Genomic DNA, 22596 nt, shown 5'->3' on the forward strand with positions numbered 1-22596 from the left:
AAAAAAAACTCAATATAACCCCTTTATAAATATCTAACCTCCCCTACAATTTTCAAACAGCAACCGATCCAAAACCAATGGCACAACCAAAAATAATTTATACTCAAATACACTTATATCATAACCAATTCATTAACATAGTAATTTAATAATTAAACATTCATAATATCATTCAAATTGACTAATAACTTCATTTATTTTCCATTCAAACTCAATGCCAAATTTTATAATATACTCTTTACCATTTCACGTAAAACTAAGTTCAAAACATTACAAACCATCCATACTTTATAACCAAAATCATATGACCTAGATACATGACACATTTACCAAAAGGAAAAATACATCACCAAAGTTGTGCTGAAGTCGGGATTGATCTGGATGCTGAACCGGGACCTTTGACTTCTACTAACTTGCGCATGGAAACAACCGTACGCTGAGTATTTCATACTCAGTGGTATTACTATAATTCAAACTATATAACTTTAATGAATTATAAATATTAATCATATAACATTAAACATGTAAAATTTATAAATCATAAGAACTAATTTACATTCAATTTCATATTTCATATATAATAATTCATCAACAATATCATATCTTAATAACTTGATCAATTCATGAACATTAGGTTCATGCTTTCAAATCTCACATACAATTTCAATTTACAATTCGACTAACAATTTCTTTCTTGTACTTTCAGTCATACGATCGATCAAATTTGTTCAATTCACTCATTTTGATTATTCACCCTATTAACAAACTCGAACTTTGGCTGATACACGGATTCCAACCAAACACACAAGTACAACACATTGTGCCTAAAACAGTACTCAGTACCTGATCAATAAATCAGAAGCAGTATACAACACATAAAGTGCCTGAAATGACACACGTGGTGCCTAATACGACACATATAGTGTCTAATCGGCAAAGCAGATAAATTCTCGTACTCTTCCAATCCTATGGCATGCCAAATATATCCTACTCAGCCCGACTAGTTAATAGGGTATTCAAATCATTTCTCAATTTCAATTTCACTTTCTATGTACAATTCAATTCGATACAATTTTCCACTTTCCAACAATATACTATCAAATATTCATACATAATCATACTTCATCTCAATTTCATTTAATTCAATATTGATACTTACCTTAAAATTTTAGTTACCATACACATAAATTTAAATATAACATTTACTAAATAGTAGTTTGAATTATAGAAACACAAACCGTGATTTGCTCGATTACTCCTTGATAACCTTCTCTTTTCCTTTCAGTGCCGATGCCTAGGGTTCTTTGCTAGCTACGAAAATTAAAATAATTTATACTATTAATAGAGCACTAATTTATATTGAATAATTGAATTTCTATTCAATTTCTACCTTATTTTCAATTTGATCCTAACTAAGTTCACTTACTTTTCTAACCCAATTCATACTTTATTTCTACTCAATTTTCTATCATATTCAACATAAATATCCAATGTTCATGATAAAACCCTAATTTCAAATTTATTTCAATTTATTCCTTCAAACACAAAAACTTATAGCTTACTTTACAATTTAATCCTTTAATCAATTCTAAATAAGAATTCTATCAATTCAATCCCTAATTAAATCATTTGTTCAACATGAAACTATACTCAAAAACCTAAGAACTTTCAAAACTTCAACTTAAATTCAACAAAACCTTATTCTAAAGCTTCTAAAACATCAAAATTAAGTCAAAAGGACTTAATTGACTTATCAATTTAAACTCCAAACTTTAAAACCTCAATTTCCCCCTTTTTCTTTTCTTTTCCTTTCCTTTTTCTTTCTCCATATTTGAATGTTTCTCTTTCTTTTCTCCTTCATTTCTTTTTTTATTCTTTTAGTTTCTTTATTCTTTTATGTTTATTTACTTTATTAATTTAATAATAATAATTTTTATAATAAATATCTATTTAATAACAAATATTTATATTACATTTGTACACACATATATTTTACACTTGTCTATTATCATCACTCCTTATTTTATTTATTTTATATTATTTAATATTTTAATATAATAAAAATCTATTTACTTAAATAAAAAGTAATTAAATAAATATATTACAATTGTACAAATATAATTATTACACATGTATATTTTATTATCATATATTTGTCTTTATTTTAATTTACTTCATAATATAATAAATAATAATAATAACTTAATTAATGTATAAAATCTAAGAAAAATCTTAGATTTTTCAATTCATTTGTCGCCTCAATTAGGACAAATGACATAATTCCCATTTTGGTCCTTTATATTCTTTAATCTATAATTCAACTTTTTCCTTTTATTCAATTTAGTCATTTTCCCTAATTATTCTTAATTAAGCTAAATTCACTTAATTAAAGCCTAATTAAACACACAAGTAGACTCACAAATATTCCTAATAAATATTTATGAACTCGATTTACTAAGACGAAGGCCCGATACTGCACTTTTTCGATGCCCGTGAATTTTGGATCATTACAGGGGGTGCAGGTCCAAAACTGATGGGGTTGGGCCGCACGCACCCGCACGACGTGGGCAACACGAAATGTCAAAACTGGTGGGGCCTAAACGAGCTTACGGATATTTTAACCCAACACGAATTTATTTTCCTTAGCGGACAAAATCTGCGTATATATGGAAACCTATCTTATTGATTTGATTCCAATAAATCTGTTTAAAATTAAAATTTTATGGCAGATTTTAGGGATATTTTTTCTAATATTCCAACACTCTCCATGCCTATAAAAGGCCATGATTCTAAAGGGTTTTTAAACACTTTTATACTCTCTTAGAATTTCTCCTGCTGAAATTTTGTTGCTCTCAAAAATCTATTTTTCCATCCTTCGTGTTTTATAAATATTCTGGTGATAGAAAAAGGCATTGTTCGTTTGATTGATCATGGTAGAGGTGCTACTACTTCGATCACTGCTGTTGTTGTATCCTAGGGGACTTTCTATCAACGTTACTCCAAGTACCGCAGGAGCAGCCGAATCTGTCTTAAGGAAACCGTGTTTCACGGGCCTCAACGTTTTGTAAAATCTCAATTGTCCTTTGTTTCTATTGTTTATTATGGTTTTATTTGATTTTCATATTTGATAAATTAACTATAAATAATTTTGTTCATATTTTATTTTATATGTGTTTATTTATAACTAATTATTTTTATTCATTAACGTGTATTGTGTAACACATTCTCCTAGACAGAATTTTCCTTTAGTGTAACTTTGCAAAATACCATAATTTAGAAAACAAAGAGAAGTTATTTTTCTCTTATTGTATTCTGAAAATATTCTTTTGCATTAGCAAAAACGTTATAATTGAATAGCCAACCGTTAAATCTAAAAACCAAAAGATTAACAGGTGAATTTTATAGATTATGAGAGGTTATATAGATGGAGAAAATAGGTGAAAAGCTTTTTTTTATTCTATTAAGCTCGAAGATATTTATTAGATATAATTTTATAGATGTTAGAATTAAGTGACCCAAATTCTTATTTAAATAAAATACGATGGAAAATAAAATAAAAGTAAAATCCATATAGAACTAGACTTCTTTTATTTTATTTTAGAATAAGGTTTTAAACCTTATTAAACTCCATCTATTTTATATTGATTAGGATAAGGTGTTTCAATCCTACTAGAATATGGCTTTGCAAGCCTATAAATAGACATAGTCTATTCCTCTTGTATTTGAGTAAAAAATTTTTCGACATAGTGAATTTTCTTCTCCTCTGCCTGTGGTTTTTTTTTCCGAAAGGGTTTCCACGTAAAATTTATGTGTTCTTTATTTTATTTATTTTATTCTATTTTATTTTTCACAAATTGGTATCGAGCTTCCGGTTATTCATCTCGATCACGGTAATGGCGTCTTTGAAGTATGAAATTCATTGTTGGATCGCAACACCGATTTGCGTTGTGGCAAATTAAGATGCAAGCGTTCTTGCAGATGGATCTAGAGGATGCCCCGCTAGGATAGATAAGATGCCTTCGACATTAATGAGATGAAGAGAAGAAGCGTAAGGATCGAAAGGCATTAACACAATTACATCTGCATTTGTCCAACGAAATTTTGCAGGATGTGATGAAAGAGAAAACCGCCATTGCATTATGGAAGAGGCTAGAACAAATATGTATGTCGAAAACTCTAACAAGCAAGTTGCATATGAAGCGGCGTCTTTATGCTCATCGTTTGGAGGAAGGTGCGTCGTACACGAACACTTTAATGTGTTTAAAGAAATTCTCTCAAACTTGGAGGCCATGGAGGTTCAAGATGATAAGGAAGATCTAGGGTTGATTCTACTTTGTTCGTTGCCCCGCCTTATTCAACCTTTAGAGACACGATTTTATATAGCCGCGAGTCTCTCACAGTTGATGAGGTTTATGATTCTTTAACCTCGTATGATAAGATGAAGCATCTTGTGGTTAAACCCAACTCTCGTGGAGAGGGTCTCATTGTTCGTGGGAGACAAGACCGGAATGTTGATGATGATCGTGGTAGAACACAGAACGGAATCCTCGTGGTAAATCTAAGGGTAGATCGAAATCTTCAAACAGAGGTAAAACTTGCAACTTCGCAAGAAGAAAGGGCACATTAAATCGAGTGCTATAAGCTACAAAATAAGATTAAAAGGAGGTGCGAATCAAAAGGAAAACAAACGGAAAATTCGGTGAAGTCGATGTTGTAGAAGACTACAGCGATGGTGAACTTCTAGTTGCTTCATCAATGATTCTAAAGTAAGCGAGGAGTGGATACTTGATTCAGTTGCACCTTCCACATGAGTCCCAATCGGGATTGGTTTACAACTTATGAAACAAAGATTCAAGGTGTTGTTTTGATGGGAAATAATGCTTCATGTAAAATCGCAGTGTTGGAACAATTAAAGTTAAGATGTTTGATGGAGTTGTCGAACACTTAGTGACGTGCGGCATGTTCCGAATTGAAAAGAAATTTAATTTCGTTGAGTACTCTTGATTCAAAAGGGCATGATACACAACTGAAAGTGGGGTTTTAAAGATTTCAAAGGGTCCCTTGTTGTGATGAAAGGGCAAAGAAAGATTGCCAAGTTATATGTTTTCTGTGGTTCTATCATATCGGTGATGCAAATTGCCGCCCTCTTCCTTGTCGATGATGATATTACTAAACTTTGGCATATGCGCCTAGGGCATATGAGTGAGAATGGCATGGCGTAATTAAGCAAAGAGGACTTCTTAATGGGCAAGGAATTTGCAAACCGAATTTCGTGAGCACCGTGTGTTTTGGGAAGCAAAGAGAGTTCGATTCACTAGAGGAATCCATAACACGAAGGAAACGTTGGAGTATATCCATTCGATCCGTGGGGGCCCGAGTGCCTTCGAGAGGTGGAGCTAATTATATGCTAACCTTTATTGATGATTTTTCCGTAAAAGTTTGGGCGTTCTTCCCAAGCGTAAAAGCGATGTGTTTTCCACATTTAAGTCTTGGAAAATTATGATTGAAAAATGACGGAAAAGCAGATAAAATACCTCCATACGCATAATGGCTTAGAGTTCTGCTCGATGAGTTTAATAGATTGTGCAAGTCGAAGGATCATGAGACACTTGACGATTCATCATACTCCACAACAAAACGGCGTTGCGTAACTAATGAACGAACGATCATGGAGAAGGTTCGATGTATGTTGTCAAATACCAACTTATCAAGTCATTTTGGGCGAAGCGTTTCATCGCATGTTTTTGATCAACCGATCTCCATCCGCTGCCATTGAGAAAAAGACTCCACAAGAGGTATGGTCCGTAATCCCGCTAATTATTCGATTTAAAGATTTTTGGGTGTCCTGCGATGCTCATGTTGATAATGGAAAATTGGAACCGAGATCCATTAAATGCGTTTTCTTGGTTATAAAGTGGTGTAAAAGGCTATAAGTTATGGTGTCCCGAAAATAGAAAAGTTGTGATTAGCAGAGATGTTGTTTTTGATGAAACCGCTATGCTACCTAACTTATCTCTTAAAGACTCTTCCAATAAAGAAAACCAAAAGTAGGTGGAGCATCGATTAATACGTAATCAACTCCTCAAGCCAAGACAAAATTGAGAATAGAGTTGCTTCTTCACCGCAATACTCTATCGCCAAAAACAGACAAGAAGAGAAATTAAACCTCCAAAGAAGTATGCCGAGGTTGATCTAGTTGCTTATGCTTTAAATGTGGTGAAGATATAGATGCTAATCAAGAGCCATTTAATTATTCCGAGGCGATTAGTGTGAAGACTCGTAAAAGTGGATGTTTGCTATGCAAGAGGAGATGGAATCACTCCACAAAAACAGTAACATGGGATCTTGTAAAACTTCCTAAAGGTAAAAAGGTCGTTCGTTGTAAATGGGTGTTTAAAAGAAAGAAGGACTCTGTGAGTTGAAGAACCCGGATATAAAGCAAGGCTTGTTGCAAAGGGTTACATCAAATTCCGGAGTGGACTTCACAGATGTGTTCTCTCCAGGTTGTTAAGCATAGTTCGATTCGAGCTTTGCTTGGTATTGTGGCCATGCATGATTTGGAGCTTGAGCGGTTAGATGTAAAACCGCATTTTGCATGGAGAACTTGAGGAAGATATTTACATGCAACAACCAGAGGGTTTTATAGTCTCGTAAAAGAGGACTATGTTTGCTTGTGAAAAAGTCCCTTTACGGTTTGAAACAAATCACCAAGACAAAGGGTACAAGAGGTTTGATTCCTTTATGACTTCTCATGATTTCAAAAGAAGTAGTTTTGACAGTTGTGTCTACTTTAAGAAAAAAGTGATGGTTCTTTTGTGTATCTACTTCTTTATGTTGATGACATGTTGATAGCAAGAAAAGATAAAGAGAGATAAGAAAGGTTAAAGCCCAACTAAGTGAAGAATTTGAGATGAAAGATTTAGGACCAAGAAAGAAGATACTTGGTATGGAGATTCTCGAGATAGAAAAGCAAGTAAATTGTACCTAAGTCGGAAGGGTACATTGAGAAAGTTCTTTGCGAGTTCAATATGCAGAGTGCTAAGCTCGTTAGTATTCTTTTTGCAGCCCATTTCGGACTTTCATCGGCCTTATCTCCTCAATCGATAATGAGATTGAGTACATGTCACATGTTCCATACTCTAGTCAAGAGGATCTCTCATGTATGTTATAGTTTGTTCACGCCCGATTTATCATATGCAACAAGGCAGCTTAGCGATACATGGCGAATCTCGTAAAGAACACCGGAAAGCGCTTCAATGGATTTTAAGATACTTACGAGGCACTACTAATGTTTGCTTACGCTTTGGAAGAACTAAAGATGGAGTTATAGGGTATGTTGATGCTGATTTTTTTGGAGACCTTGATAGAAGAAGATCTCTCACGAGTTACGTCTTTACAATCGGAGGTTGTGCAATTAGTTGGAAAGCCACTTTGCAAACTACAAATCGCTTTGTCTACCAATCAAGTTGAGTACATGGCGATTATCGAGGCTTGTAAAGAAGCTATTTGGTTGAAGGGACTATTTAGTGAACTCAATGAAGACCTTCAAATCAAGACAAGATTTTGTGACAATGAGTGCCATCTTTCTTACAAAAGATCAAATGTTTCATGAGAGAACAAAACACATTGATATTCGGTATCATTTTGTTCGTGATATTATTGCTCGTGGTGATATTGTTGTGAGCAAAATTAGCACTCATGAAAATCCTGCAGATATGATGACTAAGTCACTTCCTATAACCAAGTTTGAGCATTGCTTAGACTTGGTTGGTGTTCATTGTTGAAGTTAAACCCTTAAGGGTTTTTAGAAGAGGTGAAGAACTTGTTTATTGAAAGTTCGCGATGAAGAACTTGTTCATTGAGAATTTGTGTCAAGGTGGAGATTGTTAGAATTAAGTGACCCAAATTCTTATTTAAATAAAATACGATGGAAAATAAAATAAAAGTAAAATCCATATAGAACTAGACTTCTTTTATTTTATTTTAGAATAAGGTTTTTAAACCTTATTAAACTCCATCTATTTTATATTGATTAGGATAAGGTGTTTCAATCCTACTAGAATATGGCTTTGCAAGCCTATAAATAGACATAGTCTATTCCTCTTGTATTTGAGTAAAAAAAATTTTTCGACATAGTAAATTTTCTTCTCCTCTGCCCGTGATTTTTTTTCCCAAAAGGGTTTCCACGTAAAATTTATGTGTTCTTTATTTTTATTTATTTTATTCTATTTTATTTTTCACAATAGAGTTTATTTGATTGGTCTAAACCAACTTTTAACGTGTAGTCACCGAGGGGTTAGCGAGTGTATACATTGACATTCAAGGAGAGTCGGGAGATATGCAGTCGCAAAGAAACTTAAGAAATCTCCAACCTCTAAGCTGTGCAACAACTAAGTATGCCTTCCAATGCATTGAAGGCAGAGGCAGAGACAGAGACAGAGGCAAGCCATATCCCTCGGCTATTTCTTTTAACTGTTGTCTTCCTTATAGCTAATATTTTATAATAATAAAAAGTTATAATTATTTCCAATAATTAAAATCAGAAATCCATAGGAGTGACTCATTTCATTTGGAAACTATATAATGCTCAACCGGGTTATAAGTAGGGATGACAAAAAAGAAAACCCAAATCCAACATCCGACCCAATCCATTAGAATCGGATTTTTTTTTTTTTTTTGAAAAATTGAGTTCAAGTTGAAACGATATCAAATTTGAGGAAATCCACCGTGCCCAGCCCTAAGATATTTAAAGGGTCCTTGAAGGATCTTAAGTCACAAACATAAATATTTAAAGTTTAAAAAAAAAATAGCTTTTGTATCACAACAAAAAATTCATTCCAACAAAAATGTCACCTAAATCAGGTCCGAATGTTCGCTATGCTTGCAAATTGGAGTCTATTCTTACCTTCCTGCAACTCCTCCATTATCGGGTTGCATCTTCAACATTTATCAGAACAGCAAACTCGTGCAAAATTGTTTAAGTTAGAAATACAGTACTTAAAGTGTCAAAAATTTTGCATTCTTTCAACGAGATTCAAGATTCATTTATCAAAGCATGCAATTGTTGTCGGAATGAGGAAATGTCTTCTGCTTTGACAGCCATAACAATCCCTGTTAGCTGGTAATTTTTTAGCTGCGAAAAAGATCGACCGTTGGAAGATAATTATAGTTATTGATCAAAAACAAGAATACAAAGGTAATAATACCCCATTGGTCTGAAAAAGAACAGTAAAGACAAGTTAATGAACTATCAAAATTTTAGATCTCAAAAACAGAATTTAGAGATGAACTAAAATGGATCGATGATGATAAATTTGATGTTGAGTTCTACTAACCTCATGAGTTGCAACCTGTTGAGTTTGCAATGGAAAAAGGAAGGACCACATGCTCAGCTGAAATGTGTTTTAAAAGGAAATCATTAAAATGTAAAAACGAAAACAAACCAATAGACACGTGAAACATATGGCATTACACATTACATGGATCAAAGAATCAATACCTTATGCAAAATCTCATCTTCAGGCTTAATATATACGAAAGCCTCATCTTTGTCAGTGCTTGAAGACCTTTTCTGATTTGCATTCTTGTGCTGTAGATTCAGCTCGAAAGTCAGGGAAAGAATAATCAAAATATGCTCATATGAAAAGTTAAAGCAGCACAAGAAAGATCTTATACCTTGTAAAATTTGCTTACTACTACGTAAAATTGGAACCGGAAAGAATTACGCAACTCCTCTGTGGGCTTCAAAAAGTGAAACAAGAACATACATATATATATATATATATATAAGTTTACTATCAATGATAAGTGCTCTTGGTAGAAAAAGAAGACAATACCTTTTATTAAGTACACATTACTCAAAATCTAACCTCATCTTCGGTAGCCCATGAAATTTCATCAAAGAGTGCATCATAAAGAGGCGGCAAGAGTTCAGGAGGAAGGTTCACGACACATTGGGAAACCAGGAGACCCACTTTCTGTGCTTCAACTCCCAAAAGTGATCTCAAGTTTCCTATTTTATCTTTCTCATGGCATATGTTAAGAAGGAACTCCTTGAGCTCTGTAATACATTTGTGATCCTAGCGAACAACATTCACAACATTTTAGCTACACCATTTGGTATATAAGGGTTTCGCATGTTGACACAAGAAATAGCACCTCAACAGATAAACTTTATCGAAGAACCCACAGTTCAAGAAGGAATAAAAGATATTTAGCCTTTAGGTAGGCATCAACCACCGGTACAACAAGAAAGATTCATTTAAAAGTTTTGTTTGTTTGTGTTACCTAGACTCAGGTGTGAGTGTTGGATTACGAGAAGGATAAAAAATGGGTATGTTCAAATTTTTTTTCAAGATTTCCATGTATTTGAAATGTACTTAGAAGATCATATTCTCATACCTATATCCAAATATGCCTCAGATGCAGTCACTTTAAGAAAACTGAAAAGAAAGACCCAACATAGTTGTCTACTACCTGATCTATCACATCGAATGATATTGGTCAGTTAACTTGGTCCATTATTCTCGCTATGGGATTTTAACTAAGATTCTATACAATCAAGTACAAGGTGACTATTTAATCTATTCCAACAATGGCAAAACCAGGATGGTGCAATATTTAGCAGATCAATGGTATGGATTACCTTTAAGTATATCAATTTCAAGTTAGGGTCAGTAAATTAATCTTGCCAATAGGAAACAGTTCAACAAAGAACAGTTAACAGCCATTCAGATCAAAAGAATAACTTTCTTACCTTGTATCTCCCCAAGTTAAGGGCAGTAATTATAGAAAAAACTCCATTGTCTTCATCATCCTCTAATTTAACAACAGTTCCAACGGTGATTTGTCCCAATATCAAGTCTACAAAACCGCTCAAATCCCATTGCTTGTAATTAAGGTAGGATTGCAGCAATGTTTTCACACCATGAAAATCATCTGGTTTTGGGTCAAAGAATGCAAAATCTGCTTGGACAACTCCCTTTTAAAGATAGAAGGAGAAAGAAAAGGGACAAATTTACTAAAAACCTTTAGATATATTTCATAGTATAATCAACGTTACCTGTAATTAAGTACTTACATCAAATTCTTCATCCTCAGATGACTCAGATTGTCTGTCTACGTTTTTTAACTTCTCCTTAAATTCATCACCTACAGTTTAGGCCAGAAAAGAATAAGAATGCAAAAATCGAAAATAACAGTAAATGTCAAGCAGATAATAGCAACAGAAAAGCAATTATTTATCACTTTAAGCACACACACAAAATAATGAAAAAAACAAACCAGCAGATTGCTGCATGGCATCGTGCATGTGATGTTTAACCAGGTAAGCAGTAGCAACTCGAGCAACAGAACGAGCAAATGGTGAGAAAGTTAAAGGCCGAACTGGCAACAATCTATGATGCCTAGCTGGTTCCTGCGGCATCTTCGTTAATCAGCTGAAAAGTTGGCAGCAAATCAAGGGTTACTAGTGTGTATACACACACATATACATATATAGATTTTGCAGAAAAGGTGCAGGATCAAAGACCTTAAATCCCTAGCCTAATAAAATAACTTATTCTATGATTACATATTGTTGTACTTTCTTTTTTCAGATTTTACTAATGCATTAGCAATTGATCATTTACAGAACAAAGTAACTTACTTTACTCAATTTTAAAGTTAGCATAAAACATTTTAGGAAAAAAAAAACTACAATTTTAAACATCAGATACTAATATTCAAAAATTAATTACACATTCAAACAGCACTAAGCTAAGTACTTTTACTTTCACCATTGAAATACAGCTTAAGCTCAGCTGAACAAAACCAAATTCAAATAAAAGATAAAACAAATGGATAAAAAAAAAAAGAGTTGGAATTTATGCATACCTTTGGCAAAATATGAGCAAAGCTTAGGCTTTTGGAGCGGATTCTAAAGGAAAAAAGGACCGTAGCCTTCGTCGCCGTTGTTTGTTTTTCGGAGGAGATTCTAGCGAACGGCGCCGCCGTAGCAAAAGCGAAGGAATAAAGAGATACAGCCGAGGAAGCAGCGATGAGAGTGATGGTTTTAATTGGAGTATGAATTTTAACAGATTTTTAAGGGCATTTTTGCCCTGAACTTCAACTATAAGAAAACTCGAGTAAGACCTTAAAGGTTCGAATATACACTAATCAAATTCCAATCGGACAAAAGAATTACACAAATATGTACCTTTTTTAGCACTCCTGAAAAATAATTTCACCCTAAATTACCAAAAACAAAGATGTATTTGTCTTTACAGGAATAAAACATAAACATTATAAACTGAAAAATGAACAAGGAAAGATACAGAATAGAACTTACATGAAAATGAAACAGTTTTATATATATATATATATAGGCATCTTTCATATTTAAGTTAAAATGTAGTCATCTTTGTATATTGAGAAAAGAAGAAAAAAAACCTCCTAAGTACCTCTCAATTTTGATATTGAGTAAATTGATCCCTCTAAAAACTCAGAACAATTTAATCCCTATCAATTTCGGCAATGAACAACTAAGAACAACTAATCACAACGTTAATATTTTTCTTCAAAGTTAACGCATTCTATCAATTTAGTATTTCATTAACAAATTTAGCTCACAACATTTACAATATATAAACATCGAGAGCTATATTTGTTATTATACAATCAAAATTATGTACAATTGACGGAAAATATTACACCACGATTAATCCTCTTTAGTTGTTCACTTTCAAATTTGATAGGAAATAAATGGCTCCAATTTTTTGTGAACATTTTCCTCAATATTTTCTTAAAAATCTGAATTAAGGGCACCAAGTTTGAGATTGGGGTAAAGAAAACCCTAAAAAATCCGAATTTAATGGATCCAAAAGCAACAAGGAATTAACTCAAGAACAGTTCACAATTACACTACCCAATTACCCCAAATAGCTAATTTTACCTCAAGAAGAAGAAGAACAACAACAACAGTTTTTTGCTAAAAACATCTTTAAGTGACAAGTTCCTAAAGAAATCGGCAGACTGAACCCTAAACATCAAGGGGTAACAATGAATATTCGTAAGAAAGAATAGATATAAAAAAATACCTCTGATTGAAGAGAGAAAGGTGACGATCGCCGTGGAGATTGGCGGTTGTTACAATGAGCAGATTTTTCAGTGTATATAGCTTATTTTTTTCATTCTTCAAACAGAGTGGAAATTCAAGTGTCGAGAACATGAAGGATCCAAGTTTTAGGGTTTTTCTTAAATTAGGTAAAAATGTCGAAATTAAAAAAAAAATTACGTCCGAATTTCCCAAGGCAGAATGAGAAGCGTTTTTCAAAAAAACGTGTTGTTTTTAATACATTAGGGTCCGTTTGTTTACTAGTAAAATATTTTTCGAAAAATAATTTCTGAAAAATAATTTATTTTTCTAGAAATAACTTATTTTTCTGGTGTTTGGATGAATCTGTGTAAAATATTTTCTGTTATTTTCGGAAAAGCTGTTTTTACATATATTTATATTTTAAATTGTTTTTAATAAATTTATACTTTAAATTGTTTTTACATATATCGCAATGATTTATTTATAAATAAATAAATCAAATTAAATATATAATAATATTCAATTATTAAGCTAGAATATTAACCGTCATAAATTGAAAACAACCAAAATCAAATAAATTATTTGTAATTGTGTTATAAAAAATAAAAACAAGGATTGAATAATTATAAATTATCTTCCAAACCACAATTAATACTAGAAATTAATAATATTATCCAAATGCATAATTAGTATAATTAGTAGTACACCACATAATAACAATAATATTGTCCAAGTGCATATATAAATAATATTACACCATATTAAAAGTATCAATATCTTCAACCTTGAGAAATTTTTTGAAGCCAAATTTTTCTATGCTTCTTACTTTTAACTAAAAAAGCTTTGGCCTCGGATTCATGACTTACTAGATAATCAAACACGGAACAAAAGAAGTCATCATCAAATCCTTCTTCCTCTAGCGACATCACTTCTTCGTAAAGATGTGGTGTCTTATCCGCAGTAAATTGTTCCAAAGCATTAGCAATTTTGCCAAGTTGTTCACCTACAAATTTAATTGGTTCATCAACGACACTTTCTTGAACATTTTTTCTTTTACGTTTGGATGTGCTAGATGAAGATACATTTGTTCTTACCTCTTCAATCTCTTCATTGTCTCCGTCTATAGGCACTGAATCTTGGTTACCATCATCCAAATCTATGTCAGTAAATGTTCTGGCAAAACTCCATATTGCCTTATCTTTGCCAACAACCAAAGCCATTTCATCATAATGATCAATACTTTTATTAAAAAATGGTTCATACTTCTTGTGTGCCTGATGGATATTATACACAATTAGAATACCAAGTAAAAAACAATTGAAATATACTTAACATATATATACATAAATTACCATCACTGCTGCATTATATGTCACTCTATCACATGTGATCATTTTCATGTTATCATCCCATCCAAAACCACTTTCATCCCAAATTGCGCATATAATCTGCCACTGGATTTTTACAGTCCTCAAATGATTTTCCACATGCTTCGCATCGCATTGGACTTGAAATCTTTCAGAAATAGCTACGGTAACTCGATTAAAAGAAACTGCTTTGAAAGTGTTAGAAGGCTTATTTCCTTTCTGGGCCTCCTCTACTAAAATTTCAAGAAAAAGATGTTCTATCGATTTTGTCTACCTGAATTGCTTGGAGGTCTCTTCTTTGTTGCCCTTACTCATTCTACATTAATAATTTTCATTGTCAATCATTTCAATATCATTATCCAACCAAATAAATTCAATATCTAACATAATAAATTCAACAAGCTTAAAACATAATAAATTTAATATCTAACAAATTCAAGACATAATAATTTCAAAATCCAACAAACTAAAATTTCAATATCATTATCCAACCAACATTAATTAATATTAAAACATACATAACATAGAAACAATAACTCTAACCCCTAAACCTACCTAATATTTCTAGCCATATAATTAGTCCACATAGTCTGTGCAATTTCGTCTCTCTTAGCAGACCATTCTCTTGCTTCTTCTCTTTCTTATCACTTCGTAAGAGTTGGTATTATCAAATCAAACTCAAGCTCCTCGTATAATCCATAATTAAGTAAATCACTAGGATCAACTCCCATTATATGATTATGAATGATACAACAAGCCAAAACTATATCTACTTGAGTTTGAAAATTGCAAAATGGGTCAGCATCTAATACACGAAACCGTTTCTTCAAAATCCCAAAAACACGTTCAATGGTGATTCGCAATGATGAATGACGAAGATTAAAGAGTTTCTTTGCATTTTCAGGCCCCTGATCACTAAACTCTTTTAAATGATATCGGACACCACGATAGGGGGTAATATATCCATTTCGGATGCCATATCCAGCATCAGCAAGATAATATTTACCTACTGTAGTGGGCCAAATTTTCTCGGCCCATTAGCCTCAAACCAAATAGTAAAAAGCCCAATAATTAAATAAATGTCCATTTACAAATCTGTCATAAATACAATAGGCCCAATAACAAAACCCAAGACCCAAAGACTGACCCAATACCCGAATTAAGCCCAAATGCTAAACCAATGTCTCCAAACCCTAGCCCTATCAGCAGATGTGCCGCAACCATTCAACCTCTACGCCCGAAGACGCTCCAGCGTTTTGAAAGTCACGACTCTACTCAGACGCCACTCTCGACCAGACGCCACTCAGACTAACGCCAAGACGCGTCTCGTACTTGCAAAAGGGACGAACACAGCAGCAAATGCAAACGCCCAGCAGAATAGACAAAAAAGAAGGGAGAATATTGTATTTATGATTTATTTTCCACCATTTTTCTCTTTCTCTTCGGCTATAAAAGCCAAGCTGTGAATCAGTTGTAAGGTTACGAAGATACACATATTGAATACAAAGAGAAAAGGTGATTTCTATTCTTGAGTTTCTGGGTTTATCACGCTTGATTCTCGATTTATTTCCTTCATTTTTTTCTTTTGTTTTTTTACCTAAAAATTAAAGAAAAAAGAAAAGCGAAAACCTTACCTCGCTTCTAGGCCATCGCCCCCCCCATCACTTCGTTGTAATCAGAGATGAAGGGGATATGAGGCTAAAATAGGCCATACTTCGAAGCTTGGGGCATCGGTCACCGCACCTCGTAGCGGGCTGGTGCTTTTTTTATGGAGAAAATGAAGGTGCAGCTGATGAAGAAAGCGCTAAGGTTTGGAAGATTAAAAATCAGGCATAAAAAGGGGATTTTATATGTGGGGAAACGACGCCGTTTGAGGCTTACTACCATGGTCTCAAAACGGTGTCGCATAAGCTTATTCGACCCGACCCGGTTCTTCGCCCCGATGACCTGCGTGTTTTAGCCGTGAGGGTTATTTGCCACATGAGTCCTTCCCCTTTCATTCCGTTTTCAAATCAGTTAACATTTGCATTTCCTTTTTCTTTTTAAAATTTCGCCCCATAATTTCGTGTGCACTTGCACTTTGGTCCAAGTCCAGGTGTTGCATTTTGGGGGTCTGGGCTATTTCCAGACTTGGTCCTTGCACATTCGCACGTGTTACACGCTGGTCCCCTTTTGATTTTAACAGTTTATTTTCTTTAAATTTTTCTTTTTATTTTAACTTGATTTCAATTTAGTTTCTTTTAGGTTCATTTCATGTTTTTATTCATATCTATTTATTTGTATAAATTGTATCATTGGTATCGTTTATTTTCTTACTTATTATAATTTTGGTAACCATATTTTCACATTTTGCATATTTTTTTCTTATAAATGTTTTTATACATACACAATTATATATGTATATATATATATATGTACTTTGTAATAAAGCTAATGTCACTTCATACATGTAATGTTTTTATTCTAACTATGTATTTTGGCATATATTTTGCTATGATAATATATTTTGTATATATATATTTTGCATAAAATTATTTTTCTACTTACTTATATTAGTACATGTATTTGATATACATTTCTAAATCTATTTTAATTAGGTTTTATTTATATACATATACATTCTACATATATATATTTTTCACTCATAAGCATGTTTTTTTTTAAATCTATGGTTTAATTTATAATAAAATTAATTTAGCCCTATGCACATTATCATTTCTATATAAATTTGCATGTACTCTTTTTTAAATTCATAGGTATACATATCAATATACTTATTACTTTAATAGACTTTTAACTTTTCGTTTTATGATTTTTTATTATTCTCTTTATGTATATACATGAAATTATTTTAGAAACTTCCTTTGGTAATTTTAAAATTATTTTTGAATATTTCTTTATATTATATTACTTATGTGTTTTTATAGCCTATCATTTAAATGTTTTGGTATAAGGGTATGTGTGGTTTTAGACCAACTTAAAATTCATATGTACATTTTTGGGCATTATGTTTGGTCATGTAGTTTTTTTATATCATATTTTTGTTATTATATGTTTTGTTAACTTCTAAATAAATTCGTGTTTAAAACATTTTACGCATAATTTAATTCAAACTTTCATTTTCTAATATCTATTTCAATAGTTATGTATGTTTCTAGTTTCTATTCAAACTTGTCAACTTATATAGCACGAGTTGATTAATCTTATACCACTTTGACTTCTAAATTCCATTATGTTTTGCATATACTTTATTGGTTGTTATATATATACACATTCCTTACATGGTATCCATCTTATTGAATTGTTAATTACTCATCATACATGATTGAAATTAGGCTATAATTTCTAGATTAATTATGTTTTAATTGCTTATTCTGCTAGTCGATTAATATTCTTGTTCATCAAGCATCGTACCATCATATGTGCCTTTTACCCCATATCATCGTTTCACTTGATTTTTGAAATGTGGTTCTATAAAACCCAAATTTTTATGATTAATTTCGCCTTATTTCAAATCGAATTAATATGTCTTAAGCTAGCTTTATAATCATTCATTCAAAAATTCTTTAAAATGAAGACGAGATTTGATATTTGGCAATTCGCGGAATCGTGCCCTAACGTGTTGGGTTGCAATTTCGCATTTGCTCAAAATAATCGAATATCACTTCAAAATTTCACTCATATCTTTTAAAATCCCTTAAACGAAGGCGATATGCGATTTTTGGCAATTCGTGGAATCGTGCTCTAACGTGTTGGGTTGCAATTTCTCGTTTGTTTAAAATAATCAAATATCCCTTCAAAATTTCACTCAGGTCTTCTAAAAATCCTTTAAAACGAAGGTAATACTCGGTGTTTGACAATTCGGGAATCATGCCCTATCGTGCTGGGTTGTGATTTCTCGTTTGTTCAAAACAATCGAATATTCCTTTAGGTTTTCATTCATGTTTATTAAAAACCTTTTAAAACGAAGGTGATGTTCGATGTTTGGCGATTTAAGAATCAAGCCTTATCGTGCTGGATTGTGCTTTTTCATTCGCTCAAAACAATCGAAGATCCCTTCAGAATTTCACTCGTATTTTCTAAGGTGAGGCAATGTTCGATGTTCGAAAATTTGAGGAATCGTGCCCTACTGTGCTGGGTTTCGGTTTTTCGTTGGACCAAATAGTTGGGCATCCTTTTGTTAATTTCAAATTATAAACTTTCAGACATCGAAATAAGAAGATTTTTAGCAACCAACTCGGGTTATTCAAATGTTATTAACAAGAACTGCATTTCAAAAACATTTTTAATTTTAGACATAAGGACAGCATTTAATCGATTTGGTACCAATTTTGGGCGTAGTGAGGGTGATAATCCTTCCTCATACATAACCGACTCCCGAGCCCGTTTTCTCATATTTTCATAGACCAGAATCGTTATTTTAGTGAACCAAAAAATGTTTTATTAAAACAACCAAATTCTTAGGTGACCCGATCACACCAAAACAAAAGGATCGGTGGCGACTCCATGTATTTATTTTTCAAAAGTCAATTCCTCCCGTTTTTCATTAAAATTAAAATTTTAAATAAAAAGGGGAGTTTCGACAGCTTGGTGACTCCACTGGGGAAGCTAGAAAGTCGAGCCATAAAATCGTTTATTTGCTGTCCTTTTGTCAAAAATCAAAATTTGTTTTAAAAATCATGTGTCTTTCGATTGTATTTGTTTGTATGGTTGTTATGGTTCGGATCTCGTATAATAGTACTGCACTCCATTGCATGACCGTTGTGGTCACACCTTCTAAGTGGGAGTAAGAAACTACGCTTTCGTGAGGTTTTCACCTCCGCATTGGCTAGTGGATTGCTTCCGGGGTACATCCGTATCTATGATTTCGTGAGATTTTCATCTTCGCATGGTCATAGGGAAATGTATCCCCCTGAACCGAACTCAATTTATATGAGCCTATAATGGGTGAGGATTGAGGAATCTGCTGGTTCGGGTACCTTATCCCTAGAACTAAACCACATACAGTGAACCTTAGGAGCTATCCTTGGGAGGAGCCACGTCGAGCCTTAGTACTTACCCGTATATACGTTGTAATTATCGTTTATGTGCTTGCATTTTATCGCTATTATTTGATACTAACCTGTGTTTTGTTTTAATTGTCTCTTTTGCATGACATTGCATACTAAAGGAGGTGTTAATCCGTATTCAATTACTAAGTTAGAAAGTTTGACATGGAGAATGAATTTCTTAGTAAAGTCAAGGATAATGCGGCAGTTCGTGCATGGTCGGAGAGGCTACAATTAGAGAGAGGGGATAGCTTGGCAGAAGGGTATATATCGGAGCTGCAAGATTTCACTCGCGTCAATGTAGTACAGAATGAGCTGCAAGAGTTGAGAGACATTTGGGCTAGTTGGGATGAAGGGATCAAGCAGTTGTTTTACCAAAACTATGGTGATATGTCCTACTTGCTAGACATTAGAGTGGACAAGCATTTATTCCGGGTTATAGTTCAGTTTTAGAATTCTGCTTACAAATGTTTCACTTTTGGAGAAGTGGATTTAGTACCCACCATAGAGGAATACACTACTCTGCTCAGGTGTCCAAAAATTCAGGTCCGGAAGACTTATGCCCGGGTTTTTAGTAGTCAGACTTTCGTAAAGAAATTGATGAGTATTTCGGGGATGAGCAAGCCTTGGATCACTGCTCGGACTTAGCAAAAAGGAGATAGTAAATGTGTCCCTTGGGAGAATTTGCGAGATTTGATTCTGACGCATCCAGATGAAAGAAAGAAAGTCGATATCTTTGCCTTAAGCATCTACGGATTGGTGATTTTTCCAAAGGCTTTGAGGCACGTAGACGAGGCAGTCATTGACTTATTCTATCGCCTTGAGAAGGGAATCACCCCGGTACCGGCGATATTGGCTGAGACGTTCAGATCCCTGAGCACATGTCGGAAGACGGGCGAAGGACGGTTTATTGGATGTGCACAATTATTGATGGCATGGTTTCACGGGCACTTTTAGAAGGTAGACAAGGTTTCCTATCGGGTCTTTTTCGAAGGTTATTCCCCGTTAAAAGAAGAGGCAGCTGTACAAAAGAGAGAGGATATCTTGGAGGAGAAGTGGATGGACATTCTTCAGAACCTCAAGGAAGGGGATATCGAGTGGAGAGCTTATTGGATGGTTCCTGATGAAATCATGTACCAATGTGGTAACTTTTATTGGTGCTGTTGTTAGGAATTTGAGGAGCTACCGGATATACTCCATTACTTGCATTGAGGTAATATAAGTCGAGGTAGTTTGTACCCACGACCTATAGACTTGCTCAGAGTGAATTCTCGTTTAAAGGTGCTCATTATAAGAAGAGATTTCGAGAGTTATCGGATGATTGGAAGCAAACTTGTTGGATAAAGAGGTTAGCCGTCGGTTCTATGGTAACGTCCGAGTATAACGAATGGTTCAAGAAGAGGGTTAATGATAATGGTCCCAGGCCAAGCTTGGAGGATGCTCGATCTATCAGGGAACAATTACAAGTCGCCCCGTCAGAATTGGAGATTATAAGGCAAGATTTCGAGAAGAAGAGTTCGGAGCTTGGGAAGAAGATCGAACAATTGGAGGAAGAAAAGATGCACCTAAAATTGGACGCTGATGTCCAGAGGTTAGAGGCTGAAAAATAGAGAAAAGGAAAAACTAAGGCCGAAGAAGATTTAAACAGCTTGAAGACGGACTACAAGAAGCTGCGCCTATCTATGAGAATTGCGGGGTTAGGAAAGACTTCCGAACAATGGCGCCATAAAATTCGAGAGGAAAAAGCTAATACCGACCGGTGGGAAAGGAAATTCCGAGAAGCTCAGGCACGAAACGAAGATTTAGAGAAGAGTCTGTCGGAGAGCAGAAATAAGCGAGGTGAATTAAGGGCTAGAGTGGTAGAACTCAATAAGTCTCTGCATCAGTACCGAAACCACAATACCGCAATGGAATTGAGGGCAAGCTTGAGCAAGATAGAAGAAATGAAAGGAAAAATAGAAGAGTTAGAGGCGTCACTGCAAAATTGTGATATGCGGATCCAGTTTTTCGAGGCAAACGAGGATCGTTGGAAAGAGCAGCTTCACCATGCGCAAGACCAAGTCAGAAACAGAGATTACCTTATGGGGGAAGCCATAACCCAGATTTTGGAGGTAGCTGACTACTTGCAAATTTTAGCAGTTCAAGCGGACACACTGAGCGTGAAGTATGAGTTGGAGTCGGATCGTGGACAAGAGCTGGCCTCGTTGCTTAGAAAAGTTAGGACTTTGAGTGTTAGAGCGAAATTTTATTTGTAACTTGACTTTATGTAAAAGATTTTATTTTCAAGTGAAATTTTCTAAGGGCAATTGAATCAAAATTGATGCCTCCTTTGCTTTCATGCATTTGCATTACGTCATATCATTATGCATTAAAGGCCATAAGAGTTTTCTAATTAATTAATTAAAAATTATTTCAGTAACCTGGAAACTAACGAAAACCAACCAACCATGCACCCTTAAAGTACAAGAAAAAATAAATTGATAAGAGACTCGAGAAATTGGAGCAAATGCAGAAAGACATGCAAGAACAAATGCAGCCTCAGATGCAAGAGCAGCTAGCCAAGATTCAACGAGAAATGAAAGAGCAAATGATGGAGTCCTAGAGGGAAATGATAAGTCAGTTATCCCAATTGCTGTTGGGAGGAACAGATAAGGGAAAGAGCCCCATGGACAAAGTCGAGGAAACTAATGAAGATCCTCAACACCCCCTGGCTTCACTCCGACACATATACCGATAAACCCATAGATTAATCTATCGGAACCATCTGTCACGATCATGCCCCAGCAGGTTCAGGCCCGAGCTTCAATACCGATGAATTTCCAAACCACATCAGGCTCTAACTTTGTCAACAACCCGAACTATCCGCCCGTTCCCGATTTGGATGAAGTTGCCAATGAAGAAAAGGCGAGGATAGATTCGCAAAAACAATTAGAAGAACAGTGTAGATGACTCGAAGAGAAATTCAAAACCATGGAAAGCACGGATCATCATCAAGGGATTGATGCCAAAGACCTGAGTCTGGTCCTAGATTTAGTCATTCCCCCTAAATTCAAAATGCCCGAATTCAAGAAATACAATGGAACAACTTGCCCTGAGGCCCACATCA

General features: G+C 34.2%; 2 protein-coding genes across 2 annotated transcripts; one reads left to right on the forward strand and one right to left on the reverse strand.

The window, feature by feature from the left end:
• Positions 1-8811: 8811 nt before the first annotated feature.
• On the reverse strand, positions 8812-12350 carry LOC108461783 (protein BCCIP homolog). Its single transcript, XM_017761716.2, has 9 exons — positions 11875-12350; positions 11284-11438; positions 11081-11151; positions 10757-10981; positions 9870-10079; positions 9676-9741; positions 9500-9589; positions 9336-9392; positions 8812-9133 (listed from the first exon to the last, which is right to left on the reverse strand). The coding sequence occupies exons 2-9, from the start codon at positions 11423-11425 to the stop codon at positions 9035-9037; spliced, it is 960 nt and encodes a 319-aa protein (XP_017617205.1). The 5' UTR covers positions 11426-11438; positions 11875-12350; the 3' UTR covers positions 8812-9034.
• Positions 12351-21172: 8822 nt separating this feature from the next.
• Positions 21173-22092, forward strand: LOC128286836 (tropomyosin-1-like). Its single transcript, XM_053024572.1, has 2 exons — positions 21173-21550; positions 22003-22092. Exons 1-2 carry the CDS (start codon positions 21173-21175, stop codon positions 22090-22092), a joined length of 468 nt encoding a protein of 155 aa, XP_052880532.1.
• Positions 22093-22596: the final 504 nt, after the last annotated feature.

This window comes from Gossypium arboreum, chromosome 13 (assembly GCF_025698485.1).
Source record: "Gossypium arboreum isolate Shixiya-1 chromosome 13, ASM2569848v2, whole genome shotgun sequence".
Lineage (NCBI taxonomy): Eukaryota > Viridiplantae > Streptophyta > Magnoliopsida > Malvales > Malvaceae > Gossypium > Gossypium arboreum.